At 45.7% G+C, this 24,664-nt stretch overlaps 1 protein-coding gene across 1 annotated transcript in view; it reads right to left on the bottom strand.

Moving 5' to 3' along the window:
* Positions 1-24,664, bottom strand: part of NDUFS2 (NADH:ubiquinone oxidoreductase core subunit S2) — a 502,212-nt gene that overhangs the window by 367,880 nt on the left and 109,668 nt on the right. The window contains exon 4 of the mRNA XM_069607180.1: positions 15,034-15,154. Within this exon, the coding sequence (XP_069463281.1) occupies positions 15,034-15,154 (121 nt within the window). The remainder of the gene's footprint in view (positions 1-15,033; positions 15,155-24,664) is intronic.

Below are 24,664 nucleotides of genomic sequence, written 5' to 3'. Positions count from 1 at the left end.
TGTCAACAGAGTCAAGACTTGTTTGGAGGGATTCACACATCGCATCCTTCCCGTCTTTGATAATATTCAAGAAACTGTCTCGTTCCTCCCCTTCTGGGAGACTGTCAGCCGCCATCGAAGCACACTCCCAAAGGGTGTGGCTGAATCTTGCCAGCGTGCACGTGGCGTTTGCAGGCTTTAGCGCCATGCTGCATGCCGAGAAAACTTTCTAGTCCAGGGCATGAACCTTTTTATCGTCATGATACTGCAGGATTGTGGGATATGCGGTTTGTCTTCCTGACGATGTTAGCTTGAACAACCAAGCTTTCAGGGGATGGATGTTTAGACAAGTATGGTGTGTCTGCAGATGAAGCTCTATATTTCGCAGACAACCTCTTACTAACTGCTGGAATGACTTCCGGCGTTTCCCAATTGCTGGACACTTTTCTGCAAAGCTTTGTGAAAAGGAACTATAGGGTCCTCTTGTGGTCCTCTCAAGTATGTCTGTGAGGTAATCTTGCTCGTATATGGGTGCAGGTCTCGCCCATCCCATATATTCCATGACTCTGTTCATGAAAGACCTACAATTACTCAGCATGTTCCCCTGGTTCAGGCTTGCAAAAATCTGTCAGAGGAGGTATCTATTCCACTTGCTTCCTGCAAGGAATCTTGTAAATCTTTCAACCTCAATTGTTCAGAAATGAGTTCTTCTGGAGTGTGGGTTCCAACTCTTTCTAGTCTGAATCCTCACTCTCCTCATAAATTGATAGAGTTCTGAAATAATCAGAGTGGTAGTGGGGTGTAGCTCTTTTCCAAAGAGGGAGGAGCTATAGAAGTCATTACACGGACTGGTCACAGTTGATGTAGAAGTCATGGCCTCGACAGATTAATAACTGGCCTTGATGATGTCGATAGAATTGACAAAGGCTTCGATGTCTTTGACGAAAGCGTTGAGGATGTCGAAGTGATCGACGTCGACAGGGTTGACATTTGAGGTGTGGAAGATTCCCCTTTCATCAAAGGTGCCGAAGGCGTCGATGACGCAGCTATCAGTGTCGATGTATGAGTAGACAATGCTGACATCTTGTGCGTGGAAGAGGCTTTGGCTAGTCTCGAGGGTCCATGACGCTCTCGAGGAGTGGGTTTTGCCGAAGTCAACGACTCGCGGCTTTTATCTCGACCAGGTTTTTTTCCTGGGGGTATCGCCTCTAGGTGTCTTCGAGGGAGGCAAAGACGCGATCTCGAACACCATCTTTTTTTCGAAATTCCTCCCACTGAGCCAGGGAGTTGTTTTTAGTCAGACATGTTACTTTCTCCGGTGAACCGGAGGATGATGTGGAAGGCGATCTGCGACACCTTTGTTTGGTGTGTCTCAAAGCGGATGAAAATGATGTGATCCGCTCCAGGACCTTGATCGGGAGTGTTTCTTTCGACGAGCAGATGGCGGTCTCGACTCGTCTGAGGTAATTTTGGTAGGGGGAATAGATTTAGTAGGCCTACCTCTCTCCAGCTTCCCTCTGCACTCCCTTAAGGCTTTGGCTGTCATCGAAAGGCACTCCTCACATTCCGAACAGGGATGCTCTGCCCCTAGGCACCATAGACCGACCCTGTGGGGATCGGTCAAGGACAACTTTGCCTTACAATCTCAAAATAAATGTAAGCCGGATCGGGGCGTGGATGGAGCCGACGAAGAGGCCATCTCGACTCGAGTATTCAAAGGATTTTTTGACAGAAAGTCAAAAATGTTTGTTCTCTTCACAGAACCGAGCGTCACGTTCCCGAAGCGCAGAAAAAAAGAACTGAGCAACAGACGCTGCGCACAACTATTTATACCAGTGATGACGTCTAGATGGAGGCCTTCTAGAGACATCGACTCGACAGTCATCGACGTGCAGCGCCCTCTACTGAAAAGTTTCCAGAGCAGCAAGCTGGATATGGGAATATCAAAGATAAGGAATATGTGGGAGGACACAATCCATTCGAAATAATTGCAACTAGAGTAGTCATTCTGTTCTGTGTAAAAACATGACCCTAAAAATCATGCCAAATGTTTTGCCTTTCCCAAGCCTAATTCGGCTTAAGAAAATCAAAATAAAGTACATTTGACAATAACTTGATTGCCTGTGTTTCTCATTGAATATATCCAACAGTATAGAGCAGTTCAAATTAATGTGCTTAACAGTGAGAAACACTTGAACCATCACTTTGCCAGCAAGTAATCAAAGTTGAAAAATCAATTCCATAATAGCCCATCTGTGCTGTTAAAATTGATTTTTAAGAAGGCCACGCTAGTTATAATAAACACGGAACTCGGAAGGTTACGCAATAAACCCAATTAAGGTAGGTGATGAGCAGTCACTGCTTAGAGTGTGATCAGGTGCCCTCAATGAATAAACACAGTATGGCACAATTCAATTTAGACAGTCAGTATAAAAATACAGTCATTTATTGTAGGCCTTCTGATCACACTGGAGAATCAATCTAACAGGTAGTATTGCACAACACTGGGATAAAATATATACATTCACCATAGGTTCAAATATACATCAAATCTCTTAAACAAAGCAGGTAAGTATTTTAGATCCAGTAAAGACGTCTAAACCTTAGTATGAATGGGGACTTGTGCCCAAAAGTCAAAGGAGTCGCAATGTTTCTCACCAGAATGTTGTCTCTGTAGTCAGGATTCCGAAGGCTTGTGTTGGTGCTAGTTTTAAAGTTCTATAACAATTTTAAGAGATTTTACCTTTCTTCCAAACCAATTAAAATCTGTATGGAATAAGGAGCAAAGCGACTTGTTCCCAATGTGATCCAATGCAGGATGGTCGGGGCGCGGGCTACACAGAACTCTATGCTTACTTACCCCACCCCAACCCCAAAATCAGACTTTCCCAGGGGACTGTGGATCGTCTGAGGCCGTGAGGTGCCCAGTAGGTGCAGGTTTGAGGATTCATCCGGTTGAATGGAAAAAGCAAGATGTAACTCTTTTCGGGGAAGAAACACAGAATCCACTGATGTTGTCCTTTCAGTACACTTCACCAGTTGGAGAAGGGCGAGTTCCAGTGACTGTCTCCACACGCAGGCGACGGGCGTCCTTTCAATCGTGCTCAAAGCAGCTGCTTCAAGGTGGAAGCTGAAAATTGTGGAGAAGGCTACTAGTGCCACACAATGGTGACCACGTAAGTTCTGAACGCAGAACAGCAACACTTCTGGTGAGGTAACGCACAACATAGCTGGTCAGTCCACCATGGATATTTCAGAAGGGAAGAATACTTGACAAGGCGTCGAGAATAGCGGGTCCCACTAACCCAAGGGCTAAAGCACAGCTCATGGTCTTCAGATCATGTTAATTTAAAGGTATTTTTACTGCGTACCGTCACCACTGGAGTGTTCCCCAGCCGCTCTGGCGGATCTGAAAAGGAGGGTGTGAAAGGGGATGGGGAGGGATAAGGGGGTTAGTGGGAATAGTAAAGTGAGAGTTGGGATGTCCTGTTGGCAGCTTCAGTTCAGTTTGCACCATTCGCTGAGCTCAAGTGCGGTTTTCGGATTGGTGCAAATTCCCATGTGTTGTTGTGCCGGGTTATGTGGCGTTAGTCTGTTGTTGCAATGTGGAGAAGTATATGCGTATTGTTGTGCAGAGAAGTGGTTGTGCGAGTATGCAGAGAGTTGATGTTTTAGAGTTGGGTTGGCAGGTTTTTTTGGGGGTTTTCCTTACCTCTTTGTCTTTGCGTTTCTGCGCTTAACATCTATAATTATCCTGCGTTTAGGTTAGAGGATTCTGGTTGCCTCCCTGCTTCTGTGGGATCCTTACCTACTTAAGTTTCCTCTGTGGACTAGCGGTATGTGGGCATGGGTGGTTGGAGTGTCTCTCCCCTCCACCCCCCCCGGTTATGGAAGATTAGGTTTATTTTCGGTAAAGTTTAGGTTAGTGTATCAAAATCTTATAGTGTAAAGAGGAGCAGGGCTTCGCCAGGCTTGCTGGCTAGTGGGAGGGATGCTGGGCCACTTCAGGAATTCTTCGGATCATCAGCAGACTGCTCTTTTGGGGATTCTTGGTTCAAGGTTCAATCAATTACAAGTTAATCTAGCCAAGGGAACTTTGTTACACTTGGGGCAGAATTTAAATGGAGTACTCTCCATAAGGTCAAGGTATGGCAGAGGGGCAAATAATATGTAGGAAAAGGGGAATATAATCTATATGACCTCCCCCCACTATCCCTACTGACTGGGCCGAGGCCCGGCGTGGCCTTCCAAGGCCAACGTCCTTTGCAGCAATCTCCGATGAAGTCTCTCCGATACTCACCAGCGTCGGTCTGAGTACAACGGATAGGAAGAAATCTAACATAATTGAAAGTAGATAAAGGCTTTACGCCGAAAGGAACTCTGCACACATGCGTGGGCAGCGGGCAAGTGTGTGTAGGTAATAAGGTGTCTATATATATATATCTATATAGCCGAGTGTGGAAGTGTACCACCCCCCACTCTCCCTACTTGTAGGGCCGAGGCCAGCGGCCCAGGCCCGAGCCGAGGCGGAAGCCTCAAGGCCCAATCCGTCGGTATTCGACGTTGATCTCCTCCCCGGTTCGGCGTCGAGATGTTGATCGACGAAGGTTGACAAAACGGGGCAAATTATAATTATTTTTAGTGAAAATATGGCAAAGCCAGGGAACTCCGATGAAGTGCTTCCGACCAGAATGGCGGAAAAAAACAATCTGGGGATCCTAGACGCGTGAGGGATCATGGGTACAGTGGACGTCACACTAGGGATAGTATTACTGGCACGCCCTGTGTCGACGCCCATTTTTCGACTTCGAAAAACAAACTGTAATACTCCGCAGCTTCCACTAGATGTCGGCCTATGCACAGCATGTGATCTAAGCAGATTCCACAAGCCTCAGAAATATATATATAAAACAATTAACTGAACCAGTCATCCCAATGGAATCCAGTGGGTAGGACACTTGCTCAGATGGATCTGATGTGTGGTCTTGTGGAATTGCACCTTAAGTAGTACCTAGAAGCCAACTTGAACGATTTTAAGAAGGTTGGATCTAGTATGTTACTCAGTGAGGCAGTATGCTTAGAACATGAAATGTTTGACAGGTTTCTTTTGCCTTTTTATGCAATTTTACTTTCTTCTGCAAAGAGCCTTAAAGGAATTTCTAATGCTTCGAGAAATCTCCAATGCTTATATATTGAAATGTCTTAACCCCCCCCCCAGCCATGACCCAGGACGCATTTGACATGTTATTACCTTGGTTATTAACATGGAATCCCGGGGTTTTAAAATTGTGTGACCTGCTCTTGTTATGTTTGCAATGGAAACTGCGACAGCATTTACGCCGACTTAACTCCACACACAACCCTTAAAAGCTGCAGGTGCAGTAAGGAACGAACAGTGCGTTATTGGACCCAAAAGCGGGGCTTGAGACCGCTCCTGTCACCAGTAACGGACGGCTGTCCCAGGCACCGAGATCTGGCGGATCTGATGCAGGGAAAATGGCGGCCGCATCGATCGTCCTGGTGCTCCGGAGCCCCTCATAGTCAGAGAGGGGAGGAGCTGACATGGGTGAAATAGCCTGGCCGTTTTTGGATCTTCCGACCCTCAGCAAATGAACAACCGCTATCGCATATTCACCAGCAGGGCAGGCGGTGTGGTCCCTGGGTGAACTGGTGTTCTACGGTTCTTCTGACAGCGGTTGCAGTGTGCAGAGCCTGCACCAAGGAGCAGGGGCGGAGTGGAATGTTGGCCTCATTCGAAGCCGGGACCCACAGAATCCAAACAGCCTAGCAGTGGGCCGTGGCTAGATAATGACGCAGGAGTTTGTTTAATCCCTGCGGAGGTGGCAGAACCCACCCAGCTCTTTGAACAACTGACATGCCTGAAATGAGCTGCAGCAACCCCCAGTTAACTGGCTCCCCACTCTCCATGGAACCGTCAAAGCACAGTAAGTCCACTGCCTAATTCAGCAGGGCTACCGCCCAAGTCAAACATAAGAGCAGTATTTCAGCAGCCACATAGTCCGGGACCCAAGCTCCCAAGCAATTACGCAGCAAGAACCTAGAGACCGCGACCCGGCCAACTGACCTTACACCCATGATGCGGAAAAGAGCAGGGCTTGAATTCCATGATATTGTGGGCCAATAGAAACTAGTCAAGGTTGCCCTTGAGAGGGATCAAAAGGAGCCGTCCAGACTGCATAACAGCGACCCGCTGAAAGTTCTGCAGGCCGGGAGATGGGGGGGGTGGATGCGGGGTTCGGAGCCTCACCCCCCCCCATTGAAGTGATTACTAGCAACTTGGCGGGACAACAACAGGCGCCTTGGGGGGTCCCCGGCCCTAGGCAGGAGCAACCAACTCAGCCTGGCTGCAAGAGTGGGGAGCACAGGGTGTGTTGATTTGGCTACGGGAGATAGCTTAATTCCCTACACAGTGCAACGTCAACTGTATGGCATCACATCCAGCAAGATCAAGGTGCTCAGAGCAAGGACACCACATCCAACTGTACCCACCTAGACACGGGGATCTGCGGGGGAGCAACAACGCAAAGGCACATTGAACATTACATTTACAGCACAGCAGCCATGTATTACTTTAGGAAACCAACTGGTGGGAAGAGTAAACACAAGAACTGAAGGAATGGTGAGGCTGACGCCGCTTCAAACTGGACTTTACAACGCGGGGTAGGGAGGGGCAACATTGAGGTCCACAGTGGAGACCAAGGCAGAAGTAACCGCCCCTCTTTTACCCCTGACACCCCACTAAAGCGATAGAAGCCGTGGTCAGTCAACCCCCCCGAGGAGCCGCTGGGTAAGCAAAGCGGCCCGATAAGCAGCCCCAGCCTGCTTCCGAGTCCCTCTAAGGCACAGCAGACAGAAGGCATCTAGCAAAGAAATCCTTCCCCAAACAAACTGGTAGAAAACATGGCGAAAAGCGGGAAAACCACCAAGCAGATAAACATCTCCACACTAATGAGCCATCCTAGTTCCGAGAAAGGGAAGAAGGGAGATCAAGCAGAGCCTCAATCTGCTGAATCCCAGGGAGCATCAGCCAGCCTCCCATCCACGCAATCCTTAACAAAATCAGATCTGCAAGACCTGCTAGCTGCCATGACGAGGGAATTCCAAAAGGGGACCGTGGAAGTTATGAGTAAGATATCTACCCTAGACAAACACGTAGAGTAGAGACAGTGGAACAGGACAACTGATATCGAAAACAACCTCTGTGATCAAGCTTTCGAACTCTAGGATGACATGTGCAGAATAACCGCCCTAGCGGCGAGATGCGAGGCACTGGAAGCTAAACAAGAGGACGAGGAAAACCACTCGAAACTAAACAATAACCGCCTGCGGGGTATTCCCGCTTCAGTCACTGATGCACACCTGGAAAGCTACACAAAAGACTCATTTAGGTTTATAATTACTCTGCCAGATGATGCCCCTCTTGAAATCGACTGAGTTCATCGAACCAGGTCGCAACAAACATTCACCACCCCACCAGATGTTCTAGCAAGAATACATCTCTTTAAAGTGGGGGAGGAAATAACGAAGAAATCCAGGAACTCTAAGCGCATCCAATTTAGAGGCGCAACTATCCTAGTATACCAGGACTTGGCAAACACCACCCTCCTGAAGAGAAAAGCGCTGAAACACCTTACGGAATGGTTGAGAGATAAGAAAAGCCCATACCGCTGGTGTTTCCCGACCTCACTAAATTTCACACAGGAAAGCACTCCGAGGCAAATACACAACTTGAAAGAAGCAGAGACGTTCTTGGGGTCGGGAGAAGAAAGCTGAGGATCTGAGAGTAAAACAGCCTCACAGGAACTGACAGAGAAACCCATTAAAGACACCTGGACGAGAGTTAACTAGAGGCGCAGACTGAGCGGCCCTCAGCGGAAAAACAACAAGCCCCCGGACTAAAAGGTGAAATGGGATCTGATCATGACAAGGTTTGTTCGCCCTTTTTGGTCCCCTGTATCACGGAAATATCAATACAGACAAGTATGATATGGAGAGAGATCAGCCAATCCTGCAAGAACACCTCCTCAAAGGTTTTGGTGTCCCTTCGGAAGATAGAGTCGGCCTAAGGTAAAAAAGTATAGGAAATTGCACACCTAAGAGAAATGGAAGTGCAGTTTGCCACGTTTGGAGTTATGCTGTTAAAATTGCAATTGGCCCCGTTGGCCTACATTTTGGTCAGTGGGGGGTTTGAGATGGTTACCCCGTTGGTTAAGGGCTGCTCCCCACCATGATAGTTGGATGGAGGGAGGGGGTGATTGTACGGACTCAGGAGACAAAAGTGAACAAAACATCAACATCGGGAACCAATACAGACCTAAACGGTCGAGTAACCTAACCCCCGCCAGTTGGGAAGGGGACCATATAAATCCTGAACAGTAGCATCTATATCATGGGGAGTCATGGGGTCTGACAGCGAGTGTGAAATTCGCATGATTACATGGAACATTCAGAGGCTTAACTTTCCAGGCAAAAGGAGGTCAGTAGAACGGAGGCTAGGCCAACTCTCAGGGGACACTGTATGCCCACAGAAGGCACACCTGCTGCAGGCAGATAAACATCTGAGTCAAATTCAAAAGATTCAAGAAATCCAACTTTGCCACTTTGGGAGAAAAAAAAATGTGAGGTAGCGATCCTGCTTAGCAAAAATGTTCCTTCGACCCAAAACACAGTAAAACGGGATCCTAGGGGTAGATTAATCCTGATAAAGGGACACTTCCTATAACAACTACTCACCATAGCAGCTATATATTGTCCAAATACTGGGCAAGAAAAATTCCTGCTCGATTTAATCCACACTATTCTGAAATTCACTGAAGGCCACCTCCTGATCGACGGGGACTTCAATGTAGTCCCAGACCCACAGATCTACAAAACACTGCCTCCTTTTCTCCAGGTCCTTGGGTCTTGCTAGGCTTCTTAGAAAAACTGAGACAGTAGATGTGTGGTGATTAGCAAATAAAGGAAGCTACCAATTTTACCTTCTACTCAAACGCACACAAAGGCTTCTCTAGGATAGATCTAATCTTAACGGCAAGTGTCCTATTTCTGTGCCTTGAAAAGGCTCAAATACATCGAATCCTATCAGACCATACACCGGTCACAGCAGACCCCCGAATACAGGGATCTCCATCCCCCTCCCTTCCCCCAAAAGTATTGGAAACTACAGGACGCCACCCTGCTAGTCAAACGGGAAGTGGGCGAGACCCCTGAACCATTATTTTAGGGCGAACACAACAAGGGATTCCCCCAGGGCCATGATTTGGGATGCTCTGAAGCCAGTCATATGGGGAACTTTAATGAGTGCAGTAGCGGAACAAAGGAGGATCTCACGACTTCAGGGGTCTAAACTGGAAAACGGAGTGGCAGAGTTAAAAAAAGCCTATAAAAGACATCAGACTAGGAAAATCGAGAGGGACCTCAAAAAAGCCAAGAAGGTATTAGAAATGCATTGGGCAGATAGATCGGCTTGGGCAACACTTCTACGTTAACGCGAATAAAGCTAATCACATCCTCGCTAAACTAAAAAAGATACACAATAGGAGCAACATCTTAAAACTCAAGGGTGCTGATGGCAGCTTGCGATTTGCTGAAATGGAAAAGATGGAAATTATGATCGAACACCACAGGGAAATCATGGCTGGTCCCCCTATTACATCTGAAAAGCAGGCACAATACCTACACTCCATCAGCAAGCCTCCCCCGGAGGTCCGCTTGGATCCCCTAGAGCTCCCAATCACTGTAGAGGAAACGGCTGAGGCGATCAAAACTCTGCCCTGGGACATGGTCTCACAGATATATTTTGAGGTTTACTCGCAGATCCTGTCCCCACAGCTCACAGACCTATTCAACTCAATTCTCACCATGAGCAGCATGATATGATCTGGCATTTATAACGCGCCTATACACAAGTGTTTCAAGGCGCGACAAGGCAAGGGAGGGGGAACAAAGGGAAGACAGACAACGATCCTATTAGGTCAGGTGTCATTCAGATCGCGCAAGTGCATGGGAAAGGGGAAAGGGAAAAGTGATTGGGGGGTTTGGAGGAGGAAGTGCAGTACATGGGAAAGTAGAATAAGATAAATAAAAACGGCCAGCTGGTGGCAAGTGCAAGGTAAGTGTAGACATAAGTGGTGGTAGGGGGACTGTAGGGATACAGAAAACAGTCCCCAGCTGCATGTGTTCCCAGGGAGGCAGTGCAGGTGGGCAACTGGCGGAGTCTGGGCCCCAAGATCAGAAAGGGTGGCCAGGTAACCAGTGCAATTTCTGTCAGGAATTCAGCAGGGGAGAGGGGAAGAGAAAGCAGAAGCAAAGAGGAAGGTTTTGAGGCGCTCCCAGAACCAGAGATGATTCTCCTCAAGTTTCAGGGCGGCAGGAAGGCTGTTCCAGAGTGAGGCCCCTGCCGAAAAGAGAGATATCTACCACCAACTCGTTGCTTGGAGAAGCGACTGTCCCTGAGGGAGTTGGAGACGGATGAGCGAAGCGATCGAGAAGGAAGATATTTAGGAAGAGAGTTAAAGGTATTGCACCCCCAGAAGGCCTTGTGGACAATGCAGAGGGTTTTGAACTTAATCCTTGCAGCCACTGGGAGCCAGTGCAGAGATTTCAGTCGTGGAGAGATACGATCCCTGGGCTTGAGGCCAAGAACAAGTCTCGCAGTCCTGTTCTGGATAAGTTGCAGAGGGCGGAGAGTAGAGGCAGGCCGATTTAGATGGAGGCTGTGACAATAGTCCAGCCTAGAGAGAACGAGGGCTGTGGAGACAGTAAGCTTTCGGGGAAGGAGAGGAAAGGAAGAATACCTCTGAAGAGGTGCAGCTGGTAGTGTGACTTCTTAAGAGACATCAGAGATGTGAGGAGAGAAGGAGATTGTGGAGTCGAAGATGACCCCAAGGTTTTTTAGCCTTGCAGGTGGGAGCAGGAAGAGGGCCAAGAGAGGCCAGCCAGAGTGCTGCAGGGAAGGAGGGAGTGGGTGTGCCGATGAGTAGAATCTCAGTCTTACTGGCATTAAGGCAGAGGTCATTGGTGGCACACCACTCCTGGATGCAGACAGTCAGAAATGAGGGAAGGAGAGGAGGAGGCTGGGGGGTAGCCTGAAAATGAGCTGGGTATCATCCGCATAGCACTAAAAGTTGGGGCAGAGAGCGGCGATCCCATGGGCAAAGAGTGCCAGGTATTGGTTGAACAGCCAGGGAGAGAGGTTAGATTCCTGGGGGACACCACAGGTAGAGAAAACGATATCGGAGAGGAAGGACCCAAGTTGGACATGGGAGGGTCAGTCGGAGAGTAAAGAAGTCAGCCACACCAGAACCTGACCAGTGATACCCAGGTTATCATGGAGACGGTTGAGCGGGATGGCCTGTTTGACAGTGTCAAAGGCAGAAGAGAGATCAAGCAAGATGAGGACGCAGGGGGTGTTGGAGTCAAGGTTGGAGAGCAAGTCTTCACGGATGTTCAGGAGAGCAGTTTCCGTGCTTCTGGCAGCTCTGAAGCCAGACTGATGGTCATGAAGACAACTAACAGATTCAGTGTGGAGATTAAGCTGGGAGATGGCCAGTTTCTCCAGGAGCTTGCCCAGAAAGGGAGTGATGGAGATTGGGCGATAGTTAGCCGGGCAGGAGGGGTCGGCAGAGGGTTTCTTAAGAAGAAGGTGCACAAGGGAGTGCTTCAGGGGGGATGGAAGACTCTAGTGGCGAAGGAGTGATTGCAGAAATCAGCCAGGGCAGGAGCCATGGAGTCGATGTGGTCCTTGATAGTTTTGGAAGAACAGGGGTGAACCTGTTTCGACAAGACTTTCATAGATCTGACTTTTCTAGAAACCTTGTCTGCAGAGAAAAAGGGAAAGGCAGAGAAGGAGGGAGGGGGGTTGGCTGCAGAAGGGCCAAAGGAAGAGCAGGGAATAGAGGGAGGGAGGCGATAGGAGGAGAGTGAGGACAGGATGTCCTGAGTTTTTGAAATGAAGTGAGAAGCCAGTGCCATGCAGAGGGCCTGGGAAGGGACAGGAGAGGTAGAGACTGCGGCAGGATTGGCCAGTTCCTTGCAGATTTTAAAGAGTTGAGCCGCGTTGTTGGATGCTGCAGAGATGCGGCCTTGGATATGGGCTCTTCTTCCATGTCACGCTGTCCATGGCGGAATCCCTAAAAATACTGACCCTTAAACCAGGCAAAGACCCAGCACTATGCTCCTCCTATAGACCAATCACATTGATGAAAATATTTTCCAAGATTCTCGCCACTGGGCTGAGCACAGCCCTCCCAAAATGAATAGATCCAGATCAGACTGGCTTCATCCCCGGTCGATGCACCCAAGATAACAGACGCACAATGGATCTCATCGAATCTGCTTACAGAACAGGAGAGAAGACGACGGCAGTTATCTCCCAAGATGCCCACAAAGCATTTGGCCTTTTAGACTGGGGATATATCAGAAAAACACTGGCCCATTTTGGGTTTGGCCCTAACCTTTTAACTTGGGCAATGTACAATTACAAGAACCAGTCCACATATTTAAGAATTAATGGGGTCAGATCAGACAAGCTATACATACCCAGGACGACACGTCAGGGCTGCCCACTTTCCCGGTTAATATTCGCCCTATCAATGGAGCCATTCGTCCTTAAACTCAGACAGAACACAAACATACAGGGCCTTACAGTGGGCAAGCAAGAGTACAAAAGGGCCATGTACGCAGAGGAAATCCTCCTCACAATAATACAAATAGAAAGTCCATGAAGGCCTGTGGGAAGAAATGAAGACATTGGGGTGGTTTCTATGCCAAATCAGTGTGCCTAGCTATTAATATCTCTCGTGCACAGAAGGACTCACTAGCCCCTAATCTCCCCATCCCATGGGCAGAACCCTCTATTGGGTATCTGGGAGTCCAAATTCCTCAGAAATTGGAGAAAATAGATCAATGCAATTTCCCTCTGCTGTTTCGGGAACTTCAAAAGGACCCGGAGCACTGGCAGAAACAGGAAATTTCTTGGCTAGTGAGTATTACAGCGGTCAAAATGAATATTGCACAAAGAGTAATTTATCACTGTGCAGCGCTCCCAGTACACATTCCAGAGGGGGGACCGACTGAAATTGCAGAAAAGCATACTTAAAATGTATATGGAGAAATACTGTGCATAGCTAAACGCATTATGCTCCACGGCAGAAGCTTAGGCGGTCTAGGGGTCCCAGATATAGCTAGATAACAGAGCTGCTCAACTCTCAAATGCATTTGCTTGGGATACCACAACAGAACAGCCCTGCTGGAAGCAAATTGAGGAAGCATGCTGCTCCGCACCACTATCCTCCCTTCCACATATTACACACCCTCAAATACTGGACCCCACTCGGCCATGAAAAACATTTGAACAAACTGGAGGAGTGCAGTGCGCAAATGGGGTTGCTTGGGCACACACAAAGCCCCCTCACTCCAATCTGGGATAATCCAGACTTCACCCCGGGTATCCCCCCCAATAGCTTTGCAAACTGGAGGGCGGGCGGCCTGAGAAGAATAGGAGACTTCCTAAATAATGGGAACCCCCTAACATTCGTAGAATGTAATGCAAAATTCAATGTCACAGAGGCCGAGGGATTCCACTACGCACAATTAAGACACTGGATATCACATGGGGAGATTAAAGAGAAAGGTGGGAGGGAAGTTACAGCACTTGAGCAAACTCTGACAGCATCTTCACCCAAGGGTAAAATCTCATTGCTATATCGATTGTTAGACAAAACAGACCCAAATAGTAAGGAGAAAAAAATGCTCACCTAGGAAAAAGACCTGGGGCGCGCACTAGAAATAGAAGACTGGGACAGAATATGGACATGGCTACTTAGAAGTAGCCAATGCATCACTAACAGAGAGGGGGAATACAAAGTGTGCTATAGGTACTATAGACCGCCCGAACTGCTCAACAAAAGTAATCCCGCGATACCTCCCAGCTGCTGGAGATGCACAGACATAGGATCCTTGTTTCATCTGCTCTGGACGTGCCCAAAAGCTAGCGAATTTTGGCAGGTGGTACTGGAACAAATTAAGATCATCACAGGCCTAGCGATCCCCTGGGATCCGGGCATAGTATTACTGGGAGACACCGGGGGTGGATCATTCCCACTAATAGGGCAGATAGCGAAGCTAATCACCCACCTCCTTACAGCCACCAAGATCTCCATAGCGCGGTTGTGGAAACCTCCAGACGGCCCATCAGTACCCATGTGGTGGACAAAATGCTGGGACATAGTGGTGTCGGAGAAAAATCACTGCATTGTGCCCAGGAAACGTCACTGCCTTCAGAAGCATCTGGGCCCACTTCATGGAATATGCAGAGAAATTCCCAGGCCTGACCCCGCCGCCCACCCAACACCCGCTGGCTCACATAGGGCCTAGAACTAACTACCACATAAGGTCAGAGATTTCTAGAGCTGCAGAAACTGGGTTTGCCACGGTGGGAAAATCCCACGAGTTGCAAATGCTCTCCCGTGTATGTGTCAACTGTATTGCAATTAAGCTTCATGTGATGCTGAGGTCTATTTTCTGAAAAAAAAAATAATAAAATTGTTGAAAAGAAATTATTTGCATACACTTTGCCAACTTGTAAATACTACGAAGTGGATTTGAAATGTTCAACAGGTAGGTGTTTTAAACATGGATCAGAACAGCTTACCAGGACAATCTGAGTGTAAACTGACAAAACCAAAGGAGATGACAGGAGGAGAAAAGAAGTGTAGGCGGCACAAAGCATGTTTATGACAGACTGAAACAGCAAATTTGCCATGTATTGCTATGGACAGGAAAAGAAGGTTGCACGTTTGCTCATAACTGCCACAAGCTCCTAATTTACAGTTTTATTTTTAGTTGACATGTAAATTGTCGTATTGACAGTACAACTAGTGTGTCAGAAACACAACCCAACTATGCCGAAAAATCTATAACGGTATGCCGATGTGGAAAGACCATAGACTTTACTGGTAGAAAATCTTCTGCATCTTTAAGGCAGTACTGTTAGATGTTGCGATATATTAGAAAATGGGAAACATTTCTTACCTCTGATCCACTGTGCTCTTGGTGGCGGCTGGATATTCAGCAGCTTCTCAACGGCCAAAGAATAGGCCTGTTCATTGCACATCATAGACACATAATCCAGGCGATCAAAATAAGGCAAGGCCTGTTTACACAGAAATTGCAGTAAACAACCATTAAATACTTCCATGAATGTTCAAGTTTTGAAGTTGCATCATTAGTCGCCGGTCACAGAACTGTTATTTAGGATGTGAGCAAAGCCTACAGTAAGTGGTATATGAGGTTGAAAATCTTTATTCTACGTAAGCCATCAGGACAAATGCAAACGTTCATAAAAACACAAAAAAACACAATTTGAAACTCCATAAAGCAAACAAAAGGACATGTTTTCACATTATCATTCAAGCAAGTTAAAACCATATGGCGCGAACCACTAAATATAACCATTTGAAAAGTCATAGTGCAGGCAACAGATAAAATTCAGCTTGTAAGAGTCGGCATCCTCTTGTATCAAATAAAGAAGGCAACAGCAAATAGAGTATTTTCAAGTGATTTAAAATGATACATAGCCCCCATAATAGTTCTCAGCCCATGAAGAGTGAACACTGGAACCGGATATTTGCTCCCAAGATCTTTCAAACCCAGGCAAAAAAGTACAAAATGCACTACATTTTCATTCACAGCATCATAGATTGGGCCACCTTTGCTCTGGTTCTTGTCCCAACTGGCAGTGACGGACCTCAGCAGCATGTGCCCAAACGAAACATGATAAATAATGCTCTGGCATAGGGTGGAGCTATGACATCCAGCTAGTCTCTTCATAGCCTAGTAGCATTTCACAGCTCAAATATTCAGGTCCACTAACCAGTGCTGAACAAGCTAGGTTAAAGTTTGTTTCTCCTGTGCCTGAAGTAGGCCAATTTGACCAGTAGTTTAGCAGTTCAGTGCATGTTTAGAGGGTTTTCCCAATACATACTTAAGGCCAGCACAGAAAGACATTTCCTCACGTGAAACAACCAGGGCACTTTATAATATCTCCTCAGACACATCACATAGGAGAGAGCATCTCTGTACTTAACCGCCTCAGGATTGCCCCATACGCTCAGGCAGTAAAAAACAGATCTCATTTCCACTTTGTCACCAATAAAGCATACATTGCACTCAATCCGCACTGCTGCACTTGGAGTGCTTTGTGGGAGGAATAACACGTTCTTAAGAAATGTACTCACCACCACAGATAAAGGGGCAAGATTCACATAACCCCAAACCTCAGACCCAAAGATGGCAGATGCCTTTGCATGCGCATGGTACACTACAAGGACTGGTTTGACTGCTCCTCCACCATGTCAAAGTAATAACTTTTTAAAGCCCCACTAGTTTTCTCCAACGTGGTCTTGGCCTTCGAAAGTTGTGCCAGCCAACTGCCACCAAATGAAAAGCGAGGGCCCAGATAGTCATGCCACTGTACCTGCTCCAATACAATGCCTCTCACAATGGCGTTCAGGCTTTTGCCACTGGGATTCCTTGGGCTGCAGATAATCGACTTGCTCTTAATAGTGTTGATCTCCAGCCCAAGCTCACTACACTTGTTCTCAAAGCAGTCCAATGCCTGTTGCAGCCCCATCAAAGACGTGGACAGCAACACAGCCTAATGATAGAGTCTATATAAATGCAAATTAACACAGGCACCAAAACACATCCTTGGCACACACCCCCGTCGACAGGTTTGGTCATGCCCCCGCCAAACTCCATTGTACAACTGCAGTGCTATTAGAGTACAAGCATTGTATTGGAATGAAAGAGTTTTCAGGAATGCCCCTGGCCTGAAGTGCCTCTGACCTAAGCCCTCTGGGGATACCATCCAAGGCTGTCTTCACGTCCACGAACACTGCATGCAACCTAGTTTTAGTGATCAACAGATGCTTCTGGATATCAGGTGAAGCCTAAAGCTCGGATCCACCGTGCTTATACACACCTGAAAACCCCTTAGAGATAGTTCAGTGGGGAGGCACCATCAACCCATGCTTGCAGATGATTAAAAATGGATTTGGCAAATATTTTGCCAGCTGCGTGGAGGAGGGAGATAGGGCAGTAGTTTTGACAGTGCAGCCCTTTCACCCTTCTGTAAGACTGGAACAATCAACGCACCATTCCAAGCAGCTGACATTGCTGCAGTGGCCAGAATTACATTAAAAAAACCTTGGTTAATACCGGCACCGAGATTACAGGCTTGATAGATCTATCCCCTGAAGTTCGTGAAGAGTCATAAATGCTCACGATTCCAATTCCCATTTGGGGAACGGTAGAGAACCTTGCAGTGGGAATGCCACGCGTCAGGGGAGATACAACCTTGCATGTTAAGTGGTATAGCCTTGCATGCAAAAGACTGGTTGATCATGAAACTGCACACTGCCCTCAATTGTATCCAAATTCTACCCCATGTTTCCCTCCTTTATCCATAATTTCATTTTGCGCTCTTCTTTCTTCTACTCTTCAGACAATTCAGAGCAGGTGGGCGTACGGAAGGAGATAGCTGCCCTCTATGACCCCCCCACCATTCCTTAACCAGGGAGCAGGTAGTGAAATTCTATCACTGACAGCTGCCTATACAAAAACAAACTGCTTCAGAGCACTAGTGAGATGCAGTGAGGGATTGGAGTAGGCAGTAAAAAAATGTGTAACATTCAATGCAAGCCTTTACAGTTTAAGAGCTTTCTGGTGATGTGGATGTCCCAGGGATAGGTCGCAGTCACTGGAGCAGATCTTTGTTGTGGGTTTGACATGGTTTGTGGAGATGGGGAAAACTGATCAAAATCCTGAAATACCATATGCATGCACGTTTGTAGCCGAGATGGGCTTCTTTACTGAAGAGGAAGTGGTTCAGAATGGGTCAGATTGTCCTTAAGGTCATTGCAGACTTTGGGGCCAATCAACTCAAGCTTTAAGCCTCCTCTCGGAAGCCTTTTATATAGTGACGCGTGAAAATTACCAGAGTTCTTTGAATCAAGTATCACATGATAGGCTAGATTGGTACAGAGCACTTTGAGTGTTATGCTCACTTTTATAGACGGCCAATAAAGTGCATTGCGCCTAGGCCTAATGTGGTTGACAGTTCGGACACAGAGGACCATCCCTGTTGATCGGCACAGGACCAGTTGCCGGAGTATAAGAGATTGTTCAGTTAACTCTGCAGAAGGCATGGCAAGGGTCCAGTCTTGTTAGTACCAGAACCCGGGAGACATCCACTTGAGTCAAAACTCTTACAGGGAGTGTAGAGAGGCAGATGTACACAACATTTATAGAGCCCACCCCCACACCTCAGTCATACAGGAAGAACAAGTAAGCACTGTGCTCGACACCTTGCATCATCCCAATACCCCATCGAAGGTATGAGACACATTATGCGCTCAAACAACTGTATCGAACGTGCCCTTCAAACTGATTCGGTAGACATGAGCCTACAAACACCACTGGACATAGAAGAACTATAAGTAAAGTCTGACAGATGTAAAGGGACGCCATTAAAGAGAAGATACGTGGACGCACTGAACTCGATGTATGAATATCTAAAGAGCAAAGATGCGACTGAAGTGATAAACATATATGCGAATATGAAGAACAGACATACACCATAAAGATAAGTGACAAGATATGTGATGAATATATATGTGCAGAAACGCAAGGTAGATGACATATGGATTTGCTACTTCAGCAAACTTCTAACACTAGTAAAGCAGCCATGCTAAGAAATGAACGTCAGTATCACATGATAGTAGGCAAGAAGGAAAACCAAGGCAGCAATGCTGACATGCACTGGAATACAAATTTGTGCAACAAAGGGTATTTGCTTGGCTCAGAATCAAGAATGCCACAGCAAGAGCAAATACATGGCTCGAAGGGAGTTGAAGAGGATAAGCTACGTACGCAGGACATCTCTCTTAGATTAAGAAAAGGAGTGAACAACTGTCAGTGCCAAGTATTGTCAAATTAAAGATGCAGAAAGCGAATGCAGAATGGAGCAACCAAGTCTGCAGAGGCCAAAGAGTAAATGCATCCAATATAATTGAATTAAATAGCACTGAATAGAAGGGCAAAAACTGACAAAATCATAGTCTCCTCACACGTGATTCAGGACCGGAAAACAAGGCCTATTCATAAAGCTCCAGGCGAAGATAGAAATGTACCTTCACAACCTTTAAACTTCTAAGGAACAGAACAGTCAGCAAGGTCAACTACAAAGAAGCAGCCTTGGCTTAGGGCATCAATGAAGAAATATGGCTAATTAGCTAAGAAAGACAGTTGTCTGACGTTGTTCCCTTGCACCTGCGGTTCGTTGCTTACGTGCTGCTAACAAGTTGAATATCCAAGGTTGGTAAGAGTGCACCAACCAATTATGAGCATCTATGTAATGGTGGACCATACATTGTTGCATGGGCCTATCTGCTGCTGGTATGGTTATTATTTGTGTTTTACGTAGTTTGAGGTGGTCCAAGGCATGCCTATCCGATAAGAGGCATTCAATGATGATAATAAAACTTACACAAACTATGTTCTCTTAAGCAATCCCTCGAACCAGTGGGTTTTTACCTTTAGCCATGTAGGATGACGTAACGGACGTATGTCGAGGTATAAAACCTTGTGTAACGAAATGCATTAGTGTGTGTGAGCTGCAATCTGCTTATTCACCAGGTTTCCATACTTTATTGCACTGATAATAAAGTAGTATTTTGGCATATTCCTCAAGTCTGTCTGGTTATTTCGGCCCATTTATTGTGGCAATATCATTCAGCATTTGGAATGCTCCATGTGCTACTGAACATTTGGTAGCGGTACAGATGATTCAGATTCGGACACATGGATTTTTGACATCTTCCGCCACCAGCCGGAAGATCGTTGATTTTCCTGTGGATAGCGGAAGCATCATGCACGTAAATCGAGGCGGTTGGCAGGGACCTCAGAAGAAATTCATGCCCCGAACCACGGGCACCCCGCGGACTAAAGGCAAAGTGATTGATTGGGGAAGTCTCCTTACCGAAGGGCTTAAATTGAGCAACGTACCCAAGTAGACCATCGAAAAAGGCAAATAAAAAGGGAGGGATTGTATTGCATGTGTAAATATATATATAGTGGGGAAAACATGATTGATTTAAGAAGAGATACCCATTCTCAAGGTGATAGAAGGCAATGCATCACACTCCAAAATAGAATATATATATTTTTTTTTTTTTTTAATTTGTTTTTGGGTCAATGCACCTTTACAAATATTTGATGAGAAAACATTAAAACATGTATGAAAAAAGAACAAAAAAATACATACAACATAAAATCTGTCATTAAATGTGCATAGAAGTAAATTGCCTGATAAAAATCACATTTAAACATAAATCACTTAATCACGAGTATTACTTTACACAAGTCACAAACCGTCTCAACATATTTATCCAAGGTCTAGTGTTCTTTGCTCTATTACTACAATAAAGCGTGTTAAGGCTATTATTAATCTTTGAGATTTTCCCCACATGCATTGACTCCACAACAATTCTCTAGAGGATGCCGAATTACCATCGTAGAATTGGCCCATATAGAAATTACGATTTGTTTCAAATTCAGTACAATATATCACAAGATGCTTTAGCGACTCTGGGGTATCTTTACTATTACAGAATCTACAAAGTACCCCCTTCTTTAATGTCATAGGTTTTGGACCAGTACTTAGTTCTTTCTCCTGTGTTGATGACATTGAACTTAAATCTCAGGTACGCATTTCTGGCTTTTGGACATGGAAAAATATTGCATTTTTGGTAATTGTTTATGAAAGAAACAGTATTTATCTTGGAAGGATTTGTATTTTGCATTGAGATCAATAATCTTGGACCAGTCCATTTGAAAGAATTTCCTTTTTACCACTGTAGATCGTTCATATAGATCCTTATGGTCCATGGCAATGGAGGATAGAAGATCTTCCATATTTCTCACATAGCGTTGTATAGATGTAGGATATTGATTTTTGACCATTGCGCAAACGTCTTGATATAATGAATTTGGAGGCGGATACAACATTTACCATAGGTCGTTATCTTGTGCCACCAAAATTTCGAGGCTAAAAATGGAATATTAAGTAACGGATACCCGAGGTAAGTCCAATATGAAGGATGTGTTTCACACTCCAAAATGGGGTAAAATGGAGAGATACTTTTACTAGCGAAAGAAAGAAAGACGATCGTAGAAATTGTTGTGCACATTTGTTTGGCGTTATGAATATGTTAAATTAAGAAGTTGATTTGGTTGAAAAAGACATGTGGTTTCGATTAGTTGTGATAATTTAGGTTGTAAACTGGAAATATAGTAACAGTAATAATTTGGCTTTTTATCAGACCCTAAAAACAGCAATTGGTGCCAATCCAAGGAGGGTAACAGCTGGAGAAAAAATATAGCAAGGTAAGAGTCTAAGATTGCCAATAATAAAACAGGATAGTTAGAACTGATAGAACTGTAACGAAGAAACAGAATATTATTGTGTAGGCTTGAAAATTGTTTGAAGAAATCGTTTGAGGAATGGGCAGCAATTGATGCTTGCCCGAATTGTTTTTGATACATAAAGTATTGTGAAAGAACGGAAATAAGAACGTTGAGATAATACTAATCGATTGAAGTAGTTGCAGAATAAAAAAAATAAAAAAAAACAAAACATTAGAGAGGTACACACTTGAAGATTAGGAAATATCATGCTGGATGGGTAAAAGGCACAGCTGACAAAATGTTCATGCCATGGCCTCAAGAGGCTTACCTATCGAGAACATTATTGCAACACAACATTATTGCATGCTGCGTAAACAGAGAAAAAGTTACAAATAAACTTTAGCTATTTTAGAGCTATGGAAAACGTATCACAGAGAGAAATAAATCCCACCAGAAAAGGAGTGCATGCTTAATCAGCATGTAGGGCAGGTCACAATACCCTCAGCTCCTTTGTCCTTATGAAGACATAAGTACGACCACAGAGACGAACAAGTTACTTACCAACTGTAACGTTCTTTCGATTGGATGTTCCTCCCACATATTATCTTAGATATTTGTATCTTCCAGCATTGCTTCTTCTGAAACATTTTTCCACCAGAGGGCGCTGTGCTGGAGGTCGCAGTGTCGATATCCCCCAAGGGCTGCCATCTAGTGTCTACGTCATCCGCAGTATAAAGGGCTCGAGCTGCGCCCGTTGGCTTCAGTTATGTTTTTACGATATGATGAAGTGCATCAGATGACCAGGCATTCATTGACCGCCAGCTCTTAAGGAATTTAGAGAGCAATTAGCAAAAACTGTATTGCGGGGTAGGCTCAGAGGGTCGATGAGCTATACGTGCGACAAACATCCAATCGAAAACAACGTTACAGTTGGTAAGTAACTTGTTCTTCGAATGGATTGTGTCCTCCCACGTACCTCATCTTAGATAGGCTCCCAAAGCAGTATGAATTCGGGGGAGGGAGTACCAGAAAGGCTATTCATGAACCGTGTGAAGGACGGCTTTTGCAAAAAGGCCACCTTGAGATGATGTTGAGTCCAAGCAATAGTGCTTCACGAAGGTGTGCATTGATGACCAGGTGGCCGCTGCACAAATATCTTGCCCCGGGACACCCCTCTGAAGAGCCGTTGAAGTCGCCATGCCTCTAGCTGAGTCGGCCCTTAGCCCTTTTGGAGGCTCTTTACCAGCCAATTTATAGCATTCCTTAATTGCCAAAATTATCCATCTGGACAGCGTCTATTTTGATACCGCTAGACCCAATTTGTGTCCAGTATACCCAACAAAGAGCAGGTCATTTTGTCGAAATTTAGCCATTATGGAGATATAGAAACGGAGCCCTTTTCGGGTCCTTTCTGTGTAGCCTTTCTTCCACCTTACTTGCATGCAGAGGATAGAAAGAAGATAAGGTAATTTTCCGTGACCAATGGAAGTCATATTTTTGGTTAAAAAAAAAAAAAGGTTTGACCTGAAGAGTAACTTTGTCCCCATGGAAAATGGTGAGAGGAGGCTTACAAGAAAGCACCTGCAACTCGCTCGCCCTGCGGGCTGATGTAATTGCCACTAGCAGAATTGTCTTCAAAGTAAGGTGCCTTAACGGGCAAGAATGTAATGGCTCAAGAGGGATACATGTGAGAAATCTTAGAACTAAATTTAAAATCCCAGATGGGAACCTGAAAGAGTGTTGGAGGGTACACATTTGTGAGCCCTTTCAGAAATTGAATAACCAAGGGCATTTTAAAATAAGATAACTTCCGAGGAGCGCTTGAAAATAGAAAGCGCTGACAAGTATCCCTTTATAGTGCCAACTTGGAGCCCCAAATTGGGCAAGTAACAGGAAAGAGTACCATAGGAGTATTATACAAGGACTTTGTTGCTGGCCTTCTGGCAGAAAGCAAAATCTCCATCACGTCATCCGGGGGGTCCCAATCCTTATACCTCAACCTCTTAGAAGCCATGCGTGAATGGTCAGCGTTTTGACCTCTGGATGGAGAACTCGACCGTCCTATTGCGAGAGGAGATCCTCTCTTTGTGGAAGACGCATAGGAGGGCAGATGGACATGTCCAGAAGGTCTGAGTGCCATTTTCTCCTGGCCCAATCTGGGGAAATCAGCATCATGGTCTTCCTGAACTTTCTCAACCTCTTGATTACATGAGGAATCACGGGGACTGGAGGAAACACGTATAGAAGTGGAAATTCCCAGTCCAGTACAAATGTGTCCCCTAGAGCGCCTCTTGGAGGAAATTCCCTTGAGCAATACTGTTCGCACTTCCGATTCACCTCGGTAGCAAACAGATCCACTTAAGGGGTTCGCCAAATGGTGAAGATCTCTTGAAGGACTTCCTGAGCTAGTTCCCACTCGTGGGAGACTGTGCTCTGCCTACTCAGAGCGTCCGCCGCCTTGTTCTTCTCTTCAGCTAGGTGAACTGCCGATAGATTCCTTCTCCAAAGGAGTTAAAAGCAGCAGCGGGGTGTATCAATCCGATATATGCACCCCCGTTTATAGTAGTGAAGATAGTACAGTAGAGAGATTAAAGCATGCAAATGTGTGTCTGGCCGCAGTAAATCTGAAGAGCGTAATGAGAGAAGGGACAGACTGATCGGGATAGACCAAGAGACAAAAAGGAGAGAAAGATAAAGCTAGCAAACTGACAAATTTACAGAATGAGTGGATGGGAGGAGAGATTAATCAAATTAGACGGAAAGGGTATTGATGTTAAGGAAAGAGAAGATAGAGGAGCAGGAAAGAAAGGAAAAAGAATGGAAAAGCACATACAAAAATGAGAAGGAAACGAAAGGAGGAACGAAGGAGGTATAAAGAGCAGATAAAGGAAAGAAAAGAAGAGAAGAAGTGGGAAGAAATAGAAACAAACATTCAAAGTAAGAAGATTACAGAGAAGAAAAGAAAAAAGGAAATAAGGAGTAAAGGAAAAAGGGATGGCGAAATATATCAATCGTTAATAGATGTGTAATACCATGTGAACGAGAATGATGGGAGGAAGGAAAGGTCACAACAGCCCTGCAGGGAGATGCAAGAAATATATCTAGCGTATCAACATGGCCTGATTAGCATGAGGCAGAAGGCATAGGGAAAAGGATTGGGGAGCTATATAGGCAGAGGAGGGGGAAAAGATGGTTA

This window comes from Ambystoma mexicanum, chromosome 1p (genome assembly GCF_040938575.1).
Source record: "Ambystoma mexicanum isolate Mex_15411 chromosome 1p, UKY_AmexF1_1, whole genome shotgun sequence".
Taxonomy (NCBI): Eukaryota; Metazoa; Chordata; class Amphibia; order Caudata; family Ambystomatidae; genus Ambystoma; species Ambystoma mexicanum.
This window is presented reverse-complemented; position numbering and strand designations above follow the sequence as displayed.